This window comes from Lithobates pipiens, unplaced genomic scaffold (genome assembly GCF_037356315.1).
Source record: "Lithobates pipiens isolate NorthernLeopardFrog02 unplaced genomic scaffold, aLitPip1_a1.2 Scaffold_8, whole genome shotgun sequence".
Classification (NCBI taxonomy): Eukaryota; Metazoa; Chordata; class Amphibia; order Anura; family Ranidae; genus Lithobates; species Lithobates pipiens.
Genome location: NW_027507903.1, coordinates 459,883,926 through 459,898,338, shown reverse-complemented (window position 1 = coordinate 459,898,338; position 14,413 = coordinate 459,883,926). Strand labels below are relative to the sequence as shown.

The window sequence follows — 14,413 nt, the reverse complement described above, 5'->3', positions numbered from 1 at the left end:
TCTTTGCTATGTGTTGGAAATATCTGATAAATGAACAACTTTGTATAAAAAAAAAAAAAAGTTCCAAGGACTCATGCCTCAGATTATACGTTGGGGTGTCTGCTTTTGGGGGCAATTCCATTGTCCTGGTGCTCCAGGGCCTTCAAAAAAGTGTAATAGGTGGCTGTGTCATTTATGCTCGTAAAACGCCTGAAGATGCTTCTTCAATGTTGGACAGGCTGTGTAAAAGTCCCACACATGTGGTATTGCCATACTCAGGAAGAGTAGCAGAATGTATTTTGGGATGTAATTTGTTGTATGCATATGCTCTGTGAGAAAAAAAAAAAACCTGTTATGACAATTTTGTAAAAAAAATTAAAAATTTGTAATTTTGCAAAGAATTGTGGGAAAAATAAATTACAAAAAAAAAAAAAAAAAAAATCATGCTACTTAATACCTTGGAATGTCTACTTTCTAAAAAGGGGTAATTTGGGGGGGGGGGGGGTATTTGTACTTTCCTGACTTGTTAGTGTCTCAAGAAATGAGATACACCTGATGTACTGAAGGCCTGATCAGATTGATCAATTTTCAGTGATTGGTACCATAGTTTGTAGACTCCAACTTTAAAGACCAAATAATTTACACTCATTTAGGTTATTTTTACCAAAGATATGTAGCAGTATAAATTTTGGCCAAAAATTAAGAAAAATTACTAATTTACAAAAAAATTTGATGGAAAAAAAAATGGCATTTTTTTTCCACAAAATTTACGGCGTTTATTTATAGCACCAAAAAAGAAAAAATAAATAAAATAAAAACACCCCACTAGTGATTAAATACCACCAAAAGAAAGCTATTTGTGTGAAAAAAAAAAATAAATAAAAAAAAAAAAGACGCAAGTTTCATATGGCTACAGTGTTGCATGACTGAGTAATTGTCAAAGTGTGAGAGCGCTGAAAGTTGAAAATTGGTCTGGTCAGGAAGGGGGTGTAAGTGCACTGTATTGATGTGGTTAAACATTGTTGATTGTGTTTCCTGTCAGGTGGGACTTGTCATCTCAGGTGTGCCCTCCTGGAAGATTACTGAAGAAAGTCAGGTGCACTGCACTCATGCTGCAGGTAGACCACTCCACACCCTTCAGCTGTAGTGGCCAGGTGTGTACGCATCACAGGAGGCATTGTACACCCTGTCCTGGTTGGTGGGTGTAGCACCTAAGCATAATCCAGAGGTTGCACTGCAACCTTGTGCAGTAGAGCACACCAGTTTTAACCTCTTTTACCCTGCAGAAGCATGCAGAGTAAGCCCCAATTCCATGAATGGGCAGCATCCAAAAAAAAAAAAAAAAAAAAAAAAAGAAAAGTAGAGTAAAGTAAAGTGCTAATTTATGCTGTAGTGAGTGTACACCTTATGGGTTTGGCTAATGAGGCAGCAGCCAAACCCATGATTGCCATCCAATTAGGACACGCTAGTACTGCAGAGGTTTAAATTAGGTTTGAGGAGGAGACACTGCCTGGTGATCTTTGACTTCTCTTATATTGTTCACCACTTAAAGCAGGGATATGCAATTAGTGGACCTCCAGCTGTTGCAAAACTACAAGTCCCATCATGCCTCTGGGTGTCATGCTTGTGGCTGTCAGAGTCTCGCTATGCCTCAAGGGACTTGTAGTTCAACAGCTGGAGGTCCGCTAATTGCATATGCCTGACTTAAAGGGTTGCCTACCCCTGGAGTAAGGCAACCGTAAAGTGGGTGGAAATGATATTATAGTAATTAAGGTGGTGCACCACAGAAGTAAAAAAACATATCCTGGACGGTGAAACGCTACAGGAGATCAGTCTCAGAACACATTTTACTTGCTCACAATGCTATAGCCTTGGACACAGTGGATCATATTAGGGTAAAGGACCAAATAGTGGCCTTTTACCGGCGGCCAGCTGATAACATGCTAAAAATAGTCTTGGAAGAGGTACAGGCAGAAAGCTGTAGCAAGTGTCTGCATGAGCATGACATTGCACCCATGATCCAATGGTTGTAGGTGCAATGCTGCAGTCTAAGTGCACATTTGTGAATCTTTACACTTGTATGTCACACCTGAGTTTTGTAGCTCAAAGCACCAAAATGGTCCATATACAATTTGAATACATGTCATTTTGTGACTGTTCACATACCTAAACAGCCAAAACGCTACATTAACTACTTTTAAGGCAGTTTTGGTTTTTGTTCTTCCAAAAGATTTAATTCTTGAACATACTTAAACTAGATTCCTATGACAGTTGGGTTAAGTTATTTCCACAAGTCAGCAAGGACAGCCTACATCTGAGTAAAGGTTCTCAATAAGCCAGATTAATTCTATAAATACAAGTTGCCATGTTGTGACCCTTTAATGGGCTTTGCCAATTTGTAGTGAGATTCAAAGACACCAAGCACTTCAGTTCCATCAGATTTTATTCTGACAACCATTGTTACACTATAAACCTGGAATCTGTAAGAAAGGCAAGGCGTGGACTGTAATGGCATTTTATTAGGACTTCAGAGGTCTTTGAGATCTTTCTGGATGCTCCACAGGGTCTCTGCACTCTTCTGCAGCTGAGCCTTCTCATCATTTGTCAGTTTCTGATTTACAACTTGAACTAGACCTTGTGCGTTCAAGACACATGGGAGACTCAGGAAGACTTCATTCTCAATACCATAAAAGCCCTGCAAAAGGAAGACAAAAGCCAGTTAATAAACTACTCACAAAACACCCATGATTAGGAGAAAATTTAGAAAGTCTGCACTTCAAGAATTTAAATGAACTGCTCCCTGCAGGTTTTGGTGCATTTTACCTTCTAGCAAAATTTCACACCTGCCCACATAGCAGCAGATTGTCATGTGCCAGTTAGTGGCTATGCAGGAGATTGTACAGCAGCACGAGATGAAAAAAATGAACTAAGAAGCCAGCCACAGATGGGATCAAAGGTATAGAATTTTTCCAAAGATCACTTAAAGCTTTCTTCACCACATTTTACTTACCTTTACCATTGTTGAAACGGGATGGACTCTGCTCAGGTTCTTAAGAATGGACTCTGCCAGGTCAGCCACACTCATGCCGATAGCCCAGTTGGTGTATCCTTTTAGTCTGATTACATCATAAGCACTACAATGGCAAAATACAAATCTTAGTATGCAAGAGTTTGTGACATGAGGCCACATCACAAGGCATGTGTGATGTATTAAAGTTGACAGACCTGATTCCAGTACAACCAACAGTTACCCCTCAAAAGGGCCCAATATCTTCCTTGCACTTCACACCCCCCCCCCCCCCCCCCATTGTACCAGTATATAATGAATTGGGACTATTGTCCAAAAGCCATCAAAGCAGTTGTACTACTAAAGCCCGCCAATGTGGTCTCATGCAATATTGTGCTATTACAAAAGGCACTAGTGACTAACATATTAAAGCCTGTCATAGACCAATGTATGGGCAGGCTGAAGTACCTCAACCAGCCTGTCCGATTTTAGCTAGCAGCTTCTATAGCCGCTAGCATTAATCACTTCTAGTGGGATGGCTCCCCCACCAGGAGAACATAATGGCTCCATGGGAGAGATTCCCATCAACTGACCTATGGCTGAAGCTGTTTCCAGCTTAAGTGCAATGATGATTTAGAGCAGGGGCCTCCAGCTGTTACGACACTGCAAGTCCCATCAGGCCTCTGCAAGTGGGAATCATGCTTGTAACTGTCAGCCTCACAATGCATAATGGGACTTGTAGTTTTGCAACAGCTGGAGGGCTGCCAGTTTGAGACCCCTGATTTAGAGAAAATCAGGGCCGGAGCCCTAGCAAAAGTTTTACAGTTTTTGAAGTATTGCATGCAACTTTTGTAGAGAGAAATATATATATATATATATATATAAAAAAATACAGAGCACGTGGTGGAGAAACATTAATGGGAAGGCTTGACAGCATAGCTTGTTTTCCAGTGCAGATCTGAGAATCAAGAAGACTTACCTGGCAACCACATCTTTGTGGACCTGTTTCCAGTTCTCTGAATCCTTGTCAGTTCCAATATCAGGATTAAGTGACTGAAGGGTGACTCCACCAATATTCACTCCACTCCAAATGGGAACTGTTAAAAGATTACAACACATTTAACCACTTCGGACCCAGGCCAATTCTGACATTTCTCTCCTACATGTAAAATTCCTAATTTTTTTGCTAGAAAAAAAAACATAGAACCCCCAAACATTATATATTTTTTTTAGCAAAGACCCTAGAGAATACAATGGCGGTCATTGCAACTTTTTATCTCGCACGGTATTTGCGCAGCAATTTTTCAAACGCGTTTTTTTCAGAAAAAAAAAAATAACACCCCGATCATGGCTTCCTAGCCAGATCGGCGCCGTTAATTTGAATACTGAGGCCGGGCGTGACATCATAACATCGCACCCGGCCTCCGAACGATCATAGAGACTCCGGGGACAATCTAGTCCGCCGGAAATCTCCATGATTACTTGCTGGGGCCGGCGGATCCTGTGACCGACTCACCGATGGAAACGGTGAGTCGGTAGAAGCACCGGAGGGCAGCGGGAGGGGGCGTCCCCTTCCGCAAGAATGATCAAGCGGCAGAACAGCCGCTATGATCATTCTTATGGTGTAGGGAATCGCCGGCTGAAAACTGCAATATCTGAATGATGTCTATGGCCTCAGGCATCATTTAGATATAACCACCGAAACCCCATGACGTCAATAGACGTAGTGTGGGAACCAAGTGGTTAACAAATGGTCACAAGGTTTGTAAAGTTTTACATGCAAGGTCTTCCTTTAGCCTTTACTGCTCTACTTTTCTCAGACCTGTCACTTGCCCCACGATCCCTCACCTTCCCATCATGTGGCAGGCCACCCTTATCTGAACTACTGTTCCTATGTTCAATTCACAGAGGAACTCCCAACAGACCAGATTACCAGCATTGTTTAAAAGTACCTTGGTCTGTATGGCTACAAAAGTACACTCCACCAAGGAGGTACAGTGCTGTCGACAGACCCCCATACACTAGTAAAAATCAGCATTGTCACTTACCACTGGTATCCCCATGTTCACCCAAAACGTAGCCATGGCAGCTTGAAGTGTTGATGTCAAGTTTCTGGCCAATTAGGTAGCGAAACCTTGCTGAATCCAAGTTGGTTCCACTTCCAATGACTTTGTGCTGTGGCAAACCGCTTAGTTTCCATGTTACATAGGTCATGATATCAACTAACAAAAAAAAAAAAAAAAAAAAAAAAGTCACCATATTGGTTAGAGTAACAAGCTTCCAACTGGTATTTTATCAGCTTAAAAGCATACCAATATTTTGCTTCTACATATGCAGTAGCTCATATGACAAACCAGGTATTAACTAGAGCTGTGGAAATTAAAGATAAATTTGATAATTTTTTGAGCAATCAAAATTCTTTTGATTGGTACTCGCCTCTCTGCCAGCCTCTGGGTCTTCAGGGAGTTCCAGTGACATCACTGGACTCCTCCCCCTAGTGCCTCTGTCTGCTAACAAAAGGGGGGGGGGGGGGGGTTAGTCTAGTGATGTCGAAGTTGATTAAACATAAAGCATATGGAGAGGAGCTATGCATGATGTCACCCACTGCTGCCCTATGGAAACAACATGATTATTGTTGGCTTTACATGCTGTGTTTATCATCTTTATGTGAGTAGTTTGTGTTTGAACACAAAAGTTAAATCTTATACTTAAGCAGTGAGCACTTAGATCTTTTCTTTCTACCCATGACCTGGCATCCTTGCGGAGATCTAAAAAGATGTGAGAAAAGTTTATGGTCTGCATTAACCTTTTGATACCCACCTGTTTGCACAGGGTCCATGCCATAATGTGAGAGTGATTAGTTAGACCGGAGGAAAAAAAATAAAAATAAAATAATAATAATATTTATATTAATGTCAGTGCACAGGGGGTTTCTCGGCTGAAAGTACAGCAGACGCCAGAAAGCAATCTCTCACACGTGGGAGTAACAATATCACGGCTCTAGCCACTCAGCGCTGGAGCCGCAATACCTGGAAGACATGCCAAGGGAACAGGTCAGCTCCCTCGGCGTAGATCGGGCCAGATGTTGGGGCCTCATTCTAAGGTAAGTATTTCATAATGAGCTAGTGTGTGGTGCATACTAGCTCATTATGACTTTTCCCTTGCAGGGGAAAAAAATAAAAAAAAATCTATCTATCTATGCGGGTTTACTCCCGCTTTAAAACATATTTGTGTTAAGTTATGGATTGTGGACACCAACTAGTGTCAGGTGATTGTATACCACATTTACCACTGTCTAATGCAGAGTTGCAATGCAAGGAGATCAGCTAAAAGCAGTTTGATCTCCATGTGCGTTTTAATCAAACATGAAAATTTTAATCAGCAACAGCCCTAGTATTAACACTAAACGCCATCCTTTTCTGCATAGCACTAGTTTAGAATGCAACCAGCATCATCTCCTCAGCAACTATGCATTCTTGAAAGCAACAAGTAGCATTTTGTAGTCAAGTGCTCCAGCTAATAAACCTGACTCTTTATCATGTGGTTTTGCCCAATACCAAATTGGTTAGGACATCATGTACTTACCTGGATTGGAAACCACAAGGATAGTGGCATCAGGGCTGTTTTTTACCACCTGAGGGATAATAAACTTGAAGACGTTGACATTTCTCTGTACAAGGTTCAGACGGCTCTCCCCTTCCTGTTGACGGACTCCACCAGTGACCACAACAAGTTTAGAGTCAGCTGTTACTGAGTAGTCTGCAGACAAACAAATACAAATGAGACCATCTGTACTAGTCTTCACATCCTTATCAATTGGTTTACTGAACAGTTAAAGTAGCTTTATTGCACTGTACTATGGCCTTAGCATAGTAAAGTCAGTGGATTAGAGCCAAGCAGCTTTTCCCCTCAAGTAGCTCTTTAGGCTGCATTCACACCTGAGCGTAGCGTTTTCGAAGCAGAAAATCGCGCAAATTTACTGCGATTGTGCAGGGCAAAAGGTCACCAAATGTTAAAGAAAAACGCCCAAATCTGCTCAATTCGAGCAATTCGGGAAAAAAAAAAAAAAAAAAAAAAAAAAAAAAAAAAAGGTCCAGAACTTGTTTGTGCTTCAGGCGACATGGAGTGGAGATGTGAACCATCTCCATTGAGAATAGATTCTCTCTCCCCCCCCCCCAGCATTTTGTAGCTTCAGGCTTCAAGCTACAAAACGCTCAGATGATGAGGTCAACAGAAGTTCAGATGCAAGATGGGGGAAGGAACACCCCACCAAAACAAAAACCACACCCATTTCTGAAGGTAGCCAAGAGAAGCCATGTTTAAAACAGTCTCCTGTACAGTGAGGCCTGCAATTCTAATATTACACCATTGGCATTTACTTGTTAGCATGATCCACGTACCAGTGGTGCCTGTGATGACCATTTTAAAGTGTAATAAAAAGGTTGAAGCTTACCAGTTCTCAACAGTGGTGGCTGCATTTGTGACCCGCCAACCACAGCTTCTCTATCACCTGGTGATCTTATGAACACTTCCAGTCTCAGGTGACACTGCAGATTATAAGGAACAGAGTTGTAACCCCAGGCCAAGTGCACCTGATCATGGACTACAGAAAATCTCTCCAAAGCCCAAGGAGACTATATTCTGTAGTCCACTACACATTTGTGGGGCTGATAATGCTTGAGACCTCATGCAGCAGAGACACGTTACAAGCCCATAGGATGTGTGATAGGATCAGCTTGTTAATTTGCCACTCTTTACAAAGACATGCACTGAACACACAATAAGGTTGTTACTCCAAAGCAGGGATCCTCAAACTACGGCCCTCCAGCTGTTGCGGAACTACGCATCCCATGAGGCATTGTACAGCTCTGACATTCACAGACATTACTAGGCATGATGGGAATTGTAGTTCCTGAACTGGAGGGCCATAGTTTGAAGACCCCTGCTCCAAAGAGTAGTTGCTACAATTTTAGTCTGAGAAACACAACCTACCTTTGTTTGCCACAATGGTTGGCGTTTTAAGAAACAGACTTCCATGTTGCAAGTCCAGCTTCTCCCCCTCCAGTTTATCTTCCAAGATATCAACCAAGGCAAGCACATCAGGCAGTTCCTTAAAAAAAAAAAAAAAAAAAAAAAAAAAAGATATAATAATATTGAAGCCACCATATTTGAAGACATTAGGATAAAATTTACCAAGATTGGAGCAAACAGAATCTGGAACAGCCATGCATGGGAACCAGCTAGTTTTCAAAGCTCAACAAAACAAGCTGAAGATAAGTTGATTTGGTGCTATTCAGTTTCTCCAGGTTTTAGTACATCCCTTTTAATGTTAAATCAAGGGCACTATGCTGTCCAGCATGAAGCAGGGTTAGAACCTTTACAAATGTTACTTTTTTGCTGGGTCTCCCATTAGGGAAGCTCGGTGGACAGCAAACATTTAACAGGCTAATTTTCCCAATTTCATCCAGTACTAGATTTTGGCTGGCATAGCACAGATGGGTGCAGTGCCATATTTTGATTACCTATTTTAGGAAGAGTTCAGAGGCAGCAAAACAGCTGTATCTCTGCATTTTTTTTAACCAACCACCAAATTGTTGCTGCTCAGGTCTGTACACATTGCCATGGTGGTTCACAGTGCTGCTAGCAAAAGAATCCAAAGTCAGTGGAACCCACCAGCAGCTGCATGCCATTGCAGACTGGTTTTGTCTTGCAAAGCCTTGCCATTTAGCCTGTAGAAGGGAGGTAATCTATTCTAGTTGAGCAAGGCCTTACACTATGTGCATGTAAAAACCATGCATACAATATGTTAAATACCCATGGTCCAGAATGGGGTTGTTTTAGCCATTTCTACTAGGGAAAAAAATAAATAAATAAATAAATAAAAAACATCCTGCTTCTGTAAAAACACAATCTCTTCAGCATCCAAGCTATTCAAAAGCCTAGCAGCAGTTAAAAGCTCTGTGTAGTCTGATATGGCCAAGTGAAGGTCACCTCTCTGTAGGACAGACGCATGTTCAACAATAGCAGAGTTATTTTTAGCACATACCTTCAGAAGGACGCTGACGGCACAAGCCATGCCAACTTGACCAACTCCTACGATTGTGACCTTGTTTTTGGGAGTAGAGGTCTTCTCTTTTGCCACAGAAGAAAGGAGGCTTTTTTGTACAGTTGCCATGGTGACTAAGAAAAAAAAAAAAAAAAAAAAAGTATTACTTCGCGACTCCTGGCACATGAATTTGAGTCAGTAGTACATGCGCAATGTGGGTGCTATAAAGCCCAAGCTAAACATTTTTATGCAAAGCATGTTCATATACTTAGTCTGCAGCAATCACCTACCAGCTATACAGCCAAAATGGATTCTGCTAGACTTTACAGGTAATTGCCTGCATTCTACTTACCACTGGGGATCAGTAAGGATCTGAAAGTTTCCAGCCATTTTAACTTGTGCAAACTCCTTTTCTCCAGCTGTCCCATCACAGGCTAAGATTTCCTGCCATGTATTATCAGTGTTGCAGAAAATGTAAAACTCAGAAGCAAGGGAATGATTTGAAAATAAGGTGCCTGTAGTTGAGGGCATTCAATACTCATGTCTCCATTAGACTAGGATCAGATGTGCAGATTGCATTAATATGCATGTTCTCCTGTCAGATGCATGGGGGCTCCATCAGTTCTTAAATAAAGTTACCCCATTTCTGATGTGTGCCTGCTGTACCATGTGCTTTAATGACAAAACTATATATATTTTTTTTTTATTGTTTGTGTAAGATAGCTGGGAGTTGCCAAACTGTCCCTCTGCTTTACTGCAGACACTAGGAATGAGCATGGCAAGTTTTCTGGCTGTGCTGGGAACTCAGCCTGCTCCTGCCAATTAATAAACTTGTGTTGACATGCTGCTGCCCCGTCACAGTCATTCAGTGGCAAGACCAGTGTCTGCCGTTATTCCCATAGCTCCCTTATGCAGATATACACTTTCACTTCCATTTTAAATTGAATGGGCCGTTTTAAAATTTCCTACAGGTACAGTAGCACATTCAAACTAGTCTTGCCTCAGCAAACTAGTTATCTTAGCGTATAAAAGCACTTACAAAATTAGTGGCTCCCCCCCTTTTGGAAATAGCGACTTGATTGAAACAGTGGTTCTCTATTCTGCGCTAAATTGGCCTATTTACACACTGCATTACCATGCATTAAAGCAGGCCATTCATTTTGGAGGGAACACAAATGCTGTTAAAGTGAACACTGCAAAGTGTGCATGCAACTGCCGAGACCTGGACTGCAGTCTTGAGCATCAGTCCACATCTCCAGTGTGCCCCAACATTGACCCCCCCCGCTCAAGCAGTCAAGGGGGGGGTGTCAGGCATTAGCATGTGATAAGGGCCACGAAAATGACATATGCAAATTTGGTTCCAGGTTCCGTCCACTGCCCAACCCCCTGGCAGTAAAGAAAAAAAAAAAAAATAAGAAGTCCTTTAAGTGCACCGTGTTCAGGTGCCAGACAGTGCACTATGGGAAGCGCCACATCTATGCAGTCATGTGATTGCAGACAAGACGCTTCATTTGTGGGGTTTTGAATTGCCATGTGGCGCAATCCATAGCACAGGACAACTTCCACCTGGCCGGGTGCTTTGTTCTGAGTTAAGACGTCCCTTCCCGTTTCCCTGTGCAGTGATAAACCGGAAGTGACGTCAGCCACTCAGTGGAACGCATGGCCTGAGCAGAGGAAGCATGAAGAGCAGACACCACTGCTGCCCATGGAAGGAGACAGCAGGAGAGGACACCACAGCCCGGTAAGTGAACTGCCTTTTGACACTTGTCAATCTCCTTGCAGCACTGCCATCTTTCTCCCCCTGGCAGGGGGGGGGGGGGGGGGGGAGAGAAGAGATCAGTTCTACATACTGGCAAAGTGCCTGAGGCTGCATTTGATGGGGTTCTGCCGCCCCCCCCCCCCAGGAATTTGTTTGCCTGCCTCCCTCCACAAATTCTGAGTACCAGCTGCCACTGGACTGGATTATCAATCGGCATTGTATGATGGGGATGGATGGGGACAGGCTGAATGAAAAAAGGACAAGTCTGATCATTGGAGAGATCAGGCCATGTTCTCAGTACAGCCTGAAAACTAAAAATTGTTCTGTCTAGTGTGATAGGAAAGCAGAGGGACTGGCAGGACCACCAGGTAAGCAATGCAAGGAATAGGAGGCACATTGGGAATATTAAATGTTGGGGGGTGTGCAACACTAGGGAAAAAACAAAAACACACACACCACCCCATCACCCCCCCCCCCCCCCTGTAGTTTAAGTCACAGTACTGGTTAACTTTGATATAGGAGGTCATAAGTGCCTCCTCTGATGGGAAGCATACGACTGACAGACATCACTGCTATAAAGCAACATTTCCATGTTTGTGCTCCATATAGAGAGCCTGTGTGCACTACATTAGCTGAAGTTTAAGGGCCATCTGTAGTCAGATTTAGAAGAGAGCCTCCTACCCTAAACTTTAGATCTGTGACGTTCCTCCAAGTTACTAACTAGATGTTCAGTTTCCTGTATAGTATGAACTTCCAAGAACTCCCCTGTCAGTTACGAAATACTCGTCTTAGCACTGGGGGCTGTGTCATCCTCATCTCCGTTTACCAAGATACTTAAAAAAAAGCAGAGCGGCAGCCATTACTCCTATGCTGGTTGGCACATACTGATGAATCATACCATTCAACGCTAGAGCTGAGGACCCAATAAAGGCCACATATCTGTTGCCTGCAGCACAGCTTTGCCTATGTGGTTGGGGGGAGGGGGGGGGGGGGGGGTGGAGGTTCCCCTGTCAGAATACACTAGAACAGCAGGGAGGCAAATCCACTTTGCACTACAAGTGCACTTGGAAGTGCAGTCTAAATCTGAGGGGTAGATCTGAAATGAGGGGGAAGCTCTGCCGATTTTATTATCCAGTCATGTGCAAGCTAAAATGCTGTTTATTTTCCTTGCATGTCCCCCTCAGATCTACAGCAACTGCACTTCCAAGTGCAATTTCAAGTGCAAAGTGGATTTGCCTTTTGTAAATAACCCCCATTGGATTGTTAGCAAAGTGGCTCTGAGGCAGTTAACTTTTTATTCAATCCGCTGGGTTGAGAAAAACCACACACACTAGGGGCATGTACTAGACTTAAAGTGGTTAGAAACAAAAAAAAAAAAAAAAAAAAAACCCCCATGCTAGACGAAAAGGCATGAGCTAGTATGCATTGCATACTAGCTCATTATGAAATACTTACCTTAGAACTAAGCTGTTGCAGCGGTCCCTGTATACTGCTGTGACCAGTGACATGCACCCCCCCCCCCCCCAGAGTTATTTCCAGGCTCCAGCACTGATTGACCGGAGCCGCAATGACATCACTCCCGCACACACACGTGGGAGCCACCGGTCATGATTTAGATTAACCATATAAGCTTGTGCCAATGTCATCGGCGCAAGCATACATGATAAATCTAAACCGTGCAGAAGATTTACAGTATTTACAGGCAAGCCTTACCTGCAGGTACAAGTGGTGGAAAAGGGTTTACAACCACTTTAAGACAAACTTAAACCATTCATTTTATTTGCATCAAATTCAGGCAGGCCCCTACACAACAACAAGCAGTTATACAATCAGATTGTACAATCGGCTTCAGCGTCACTTAGCAATTGTAGAATCAAGAAAATAGGAACGATAATGGGAACGGATCTTTGCGTCAAAACAACGACCAAGTATTTTTAGAATCAGGAAGAGAACGGAAAACCGACAGTGAGGACGTCAGCAATTCCTTCATACGTAGAAATGGTCGTTGAGCAGGGCCTTTAAAATGTAGATAGAGATCTGGCAAGCCTCCAGCTCTCGTCCTACAAACAGGCCTGTGCTGGATTCCATTGTCAAGACAGAAAGCTTTTTTTTTTTTTAAAGCAGCAATGTTACACAAGAGAAATACCAGAATAAAACAGGTTAAGGAGCCTGGTGCAGAATAAAATACTACGCCATTCCTATGAACTAGAACAGAGATCAGAAAAGGCAGCAATGAAAGCATCACTGAAGCTACTGCCAAGTCTAAGGAGATGCCAGGGTATCATAGGGCAGGGACCACTGCCAGGAGGTGGTCAGGGTCACACTGGTCCTCCTGTAATAAGATTGAAGCGTAACCGAAGTGACGCTTCATCCTGCTGATGCCACTAGCGAGACGCACAAAGCACTGCGTTTAACCCCTGCGCTGCTGTCGCCTGAAGAAAGGCACAGTAAAGGCATGCATAGAACAGAAGGCAAATAAAGAGCAGCATATACATACATGATCTTAGGCTGTGGAAGGCTGGAGGGAGATCTCAATGTGGCTTCAGCTTCTGTCTGAATGAGCTAGAGGAGTGGCCAGATCCTTGGTTTAGGTCTGAAGCTGTGACTACATCATTACATGGCAGACACACCCCATCACCTCACTCAATCCCCTCCAAGGACAGAACTGCAAGGACACCCTAAGTCCAGCCCTTCTGCTCACACTACACTTCCCAGCCTAAAAATTTCAAGGCCATACAGGAGCCCCATTGTTACAGCAGTGCACCTCAGAGAAAGGCAATACACACACACACACACACACACACTGTATAGCCATCTTTATTATCCCTGAGCGCAGACAGACAAAAGCCGTTACAGATAAGGAACTAGTTCTGGTTCCTGTTAACCCATGCTGTGCCACAGAGTCAAGTTCAGAAAACATTTCTACGCTTTAAGTATTCAGACAATGGCAGGATTTTATATTACACATGCTTTCTGCCAATGTAAAGGGCTTATTTACACTACTACATGAGGAAAAAACAAAACAAAAACAAAGTGCATAATACATATTTGGAGCTTTTGCAATGCAAACGTCATCATATATTTTTCCCCCCCCCATGAGGTAAGCCAAGATGACCGATAGACATGAATGGCCTGCGCAACTTTACTTTGGTACACACAGGTGCTTGTATAAACTCTTGTAGGCCTCTTGCACACAGGCAACACTTTATGCATCTGAACCCAGATGCATTGTGGTCCATGGAACAAAGCGCATAGCGAGCTAAAGATCAGTCATGCAGGGAAGATTTACATTTAAGTGCAGTCATTTACACATAACGCAAGTATGAGCATATGCGTGAATTGCAACTAGATCACACTGGGGCTGCAGCAGCGCTCATTTATGTGGTGCTTTTTAGCTGCCAGCAAGGTTCTTTAACCCACTTTGCAAATAGCTTTGGAAGCGCTGCCCATTCAGGTCAATGGGCAGGGCGCCTAAAGTTGCTGCTTGCAGGACTCCCCCCCCCCCCCAGATCCAGCAAGCGCACCACCTGAGTGAGAAGTGACACTGAAATGAATGAGAGGCGGTTTTCGGGCACTAAAACACCTGAAAACCGCCTCAGTGTGAAAGGGGTCTTAGACATAT

General features: G+C 43.1%; 1 protein-coding gene across 1 annotated transcript; it reads right to left on the bottom strand.

Moving 5' to 3' along the window:
- Nucleotides 1-2,480: 2,480 nt before the first annotated feature.
- On the bottom strand, nt 2,481-13,456 carry LDHB (lactate dehydrogenase B). Its single transcript, XM_077468483.1, has 8 exons — nt 13,289-13,456; nt 9,033-9,166; nt 7,979-8,096; nt 6,572-6,745; nt 5,035-5,208; nt 3,966-4,083; nt 2,990-3,113; nt 2,481-2,674 (listed from the first exon to the last, which is right to left on the bottom strand). Exons 2-8 carry the CDS (start codon nt 9,159-9,161, stop codon nt 2,507-2,509), a joined length of 1,005 nt encoding a protein of 334 aa, XP_077324609.1. The 5' UTR covers nt 9,162-9,166; nt 13,289-13,456; the 3' UTR covers nt 2,481-2,506.
- Between the last annotated feature and the right edge of the window lie 957 nt (nt 13,457-14,413).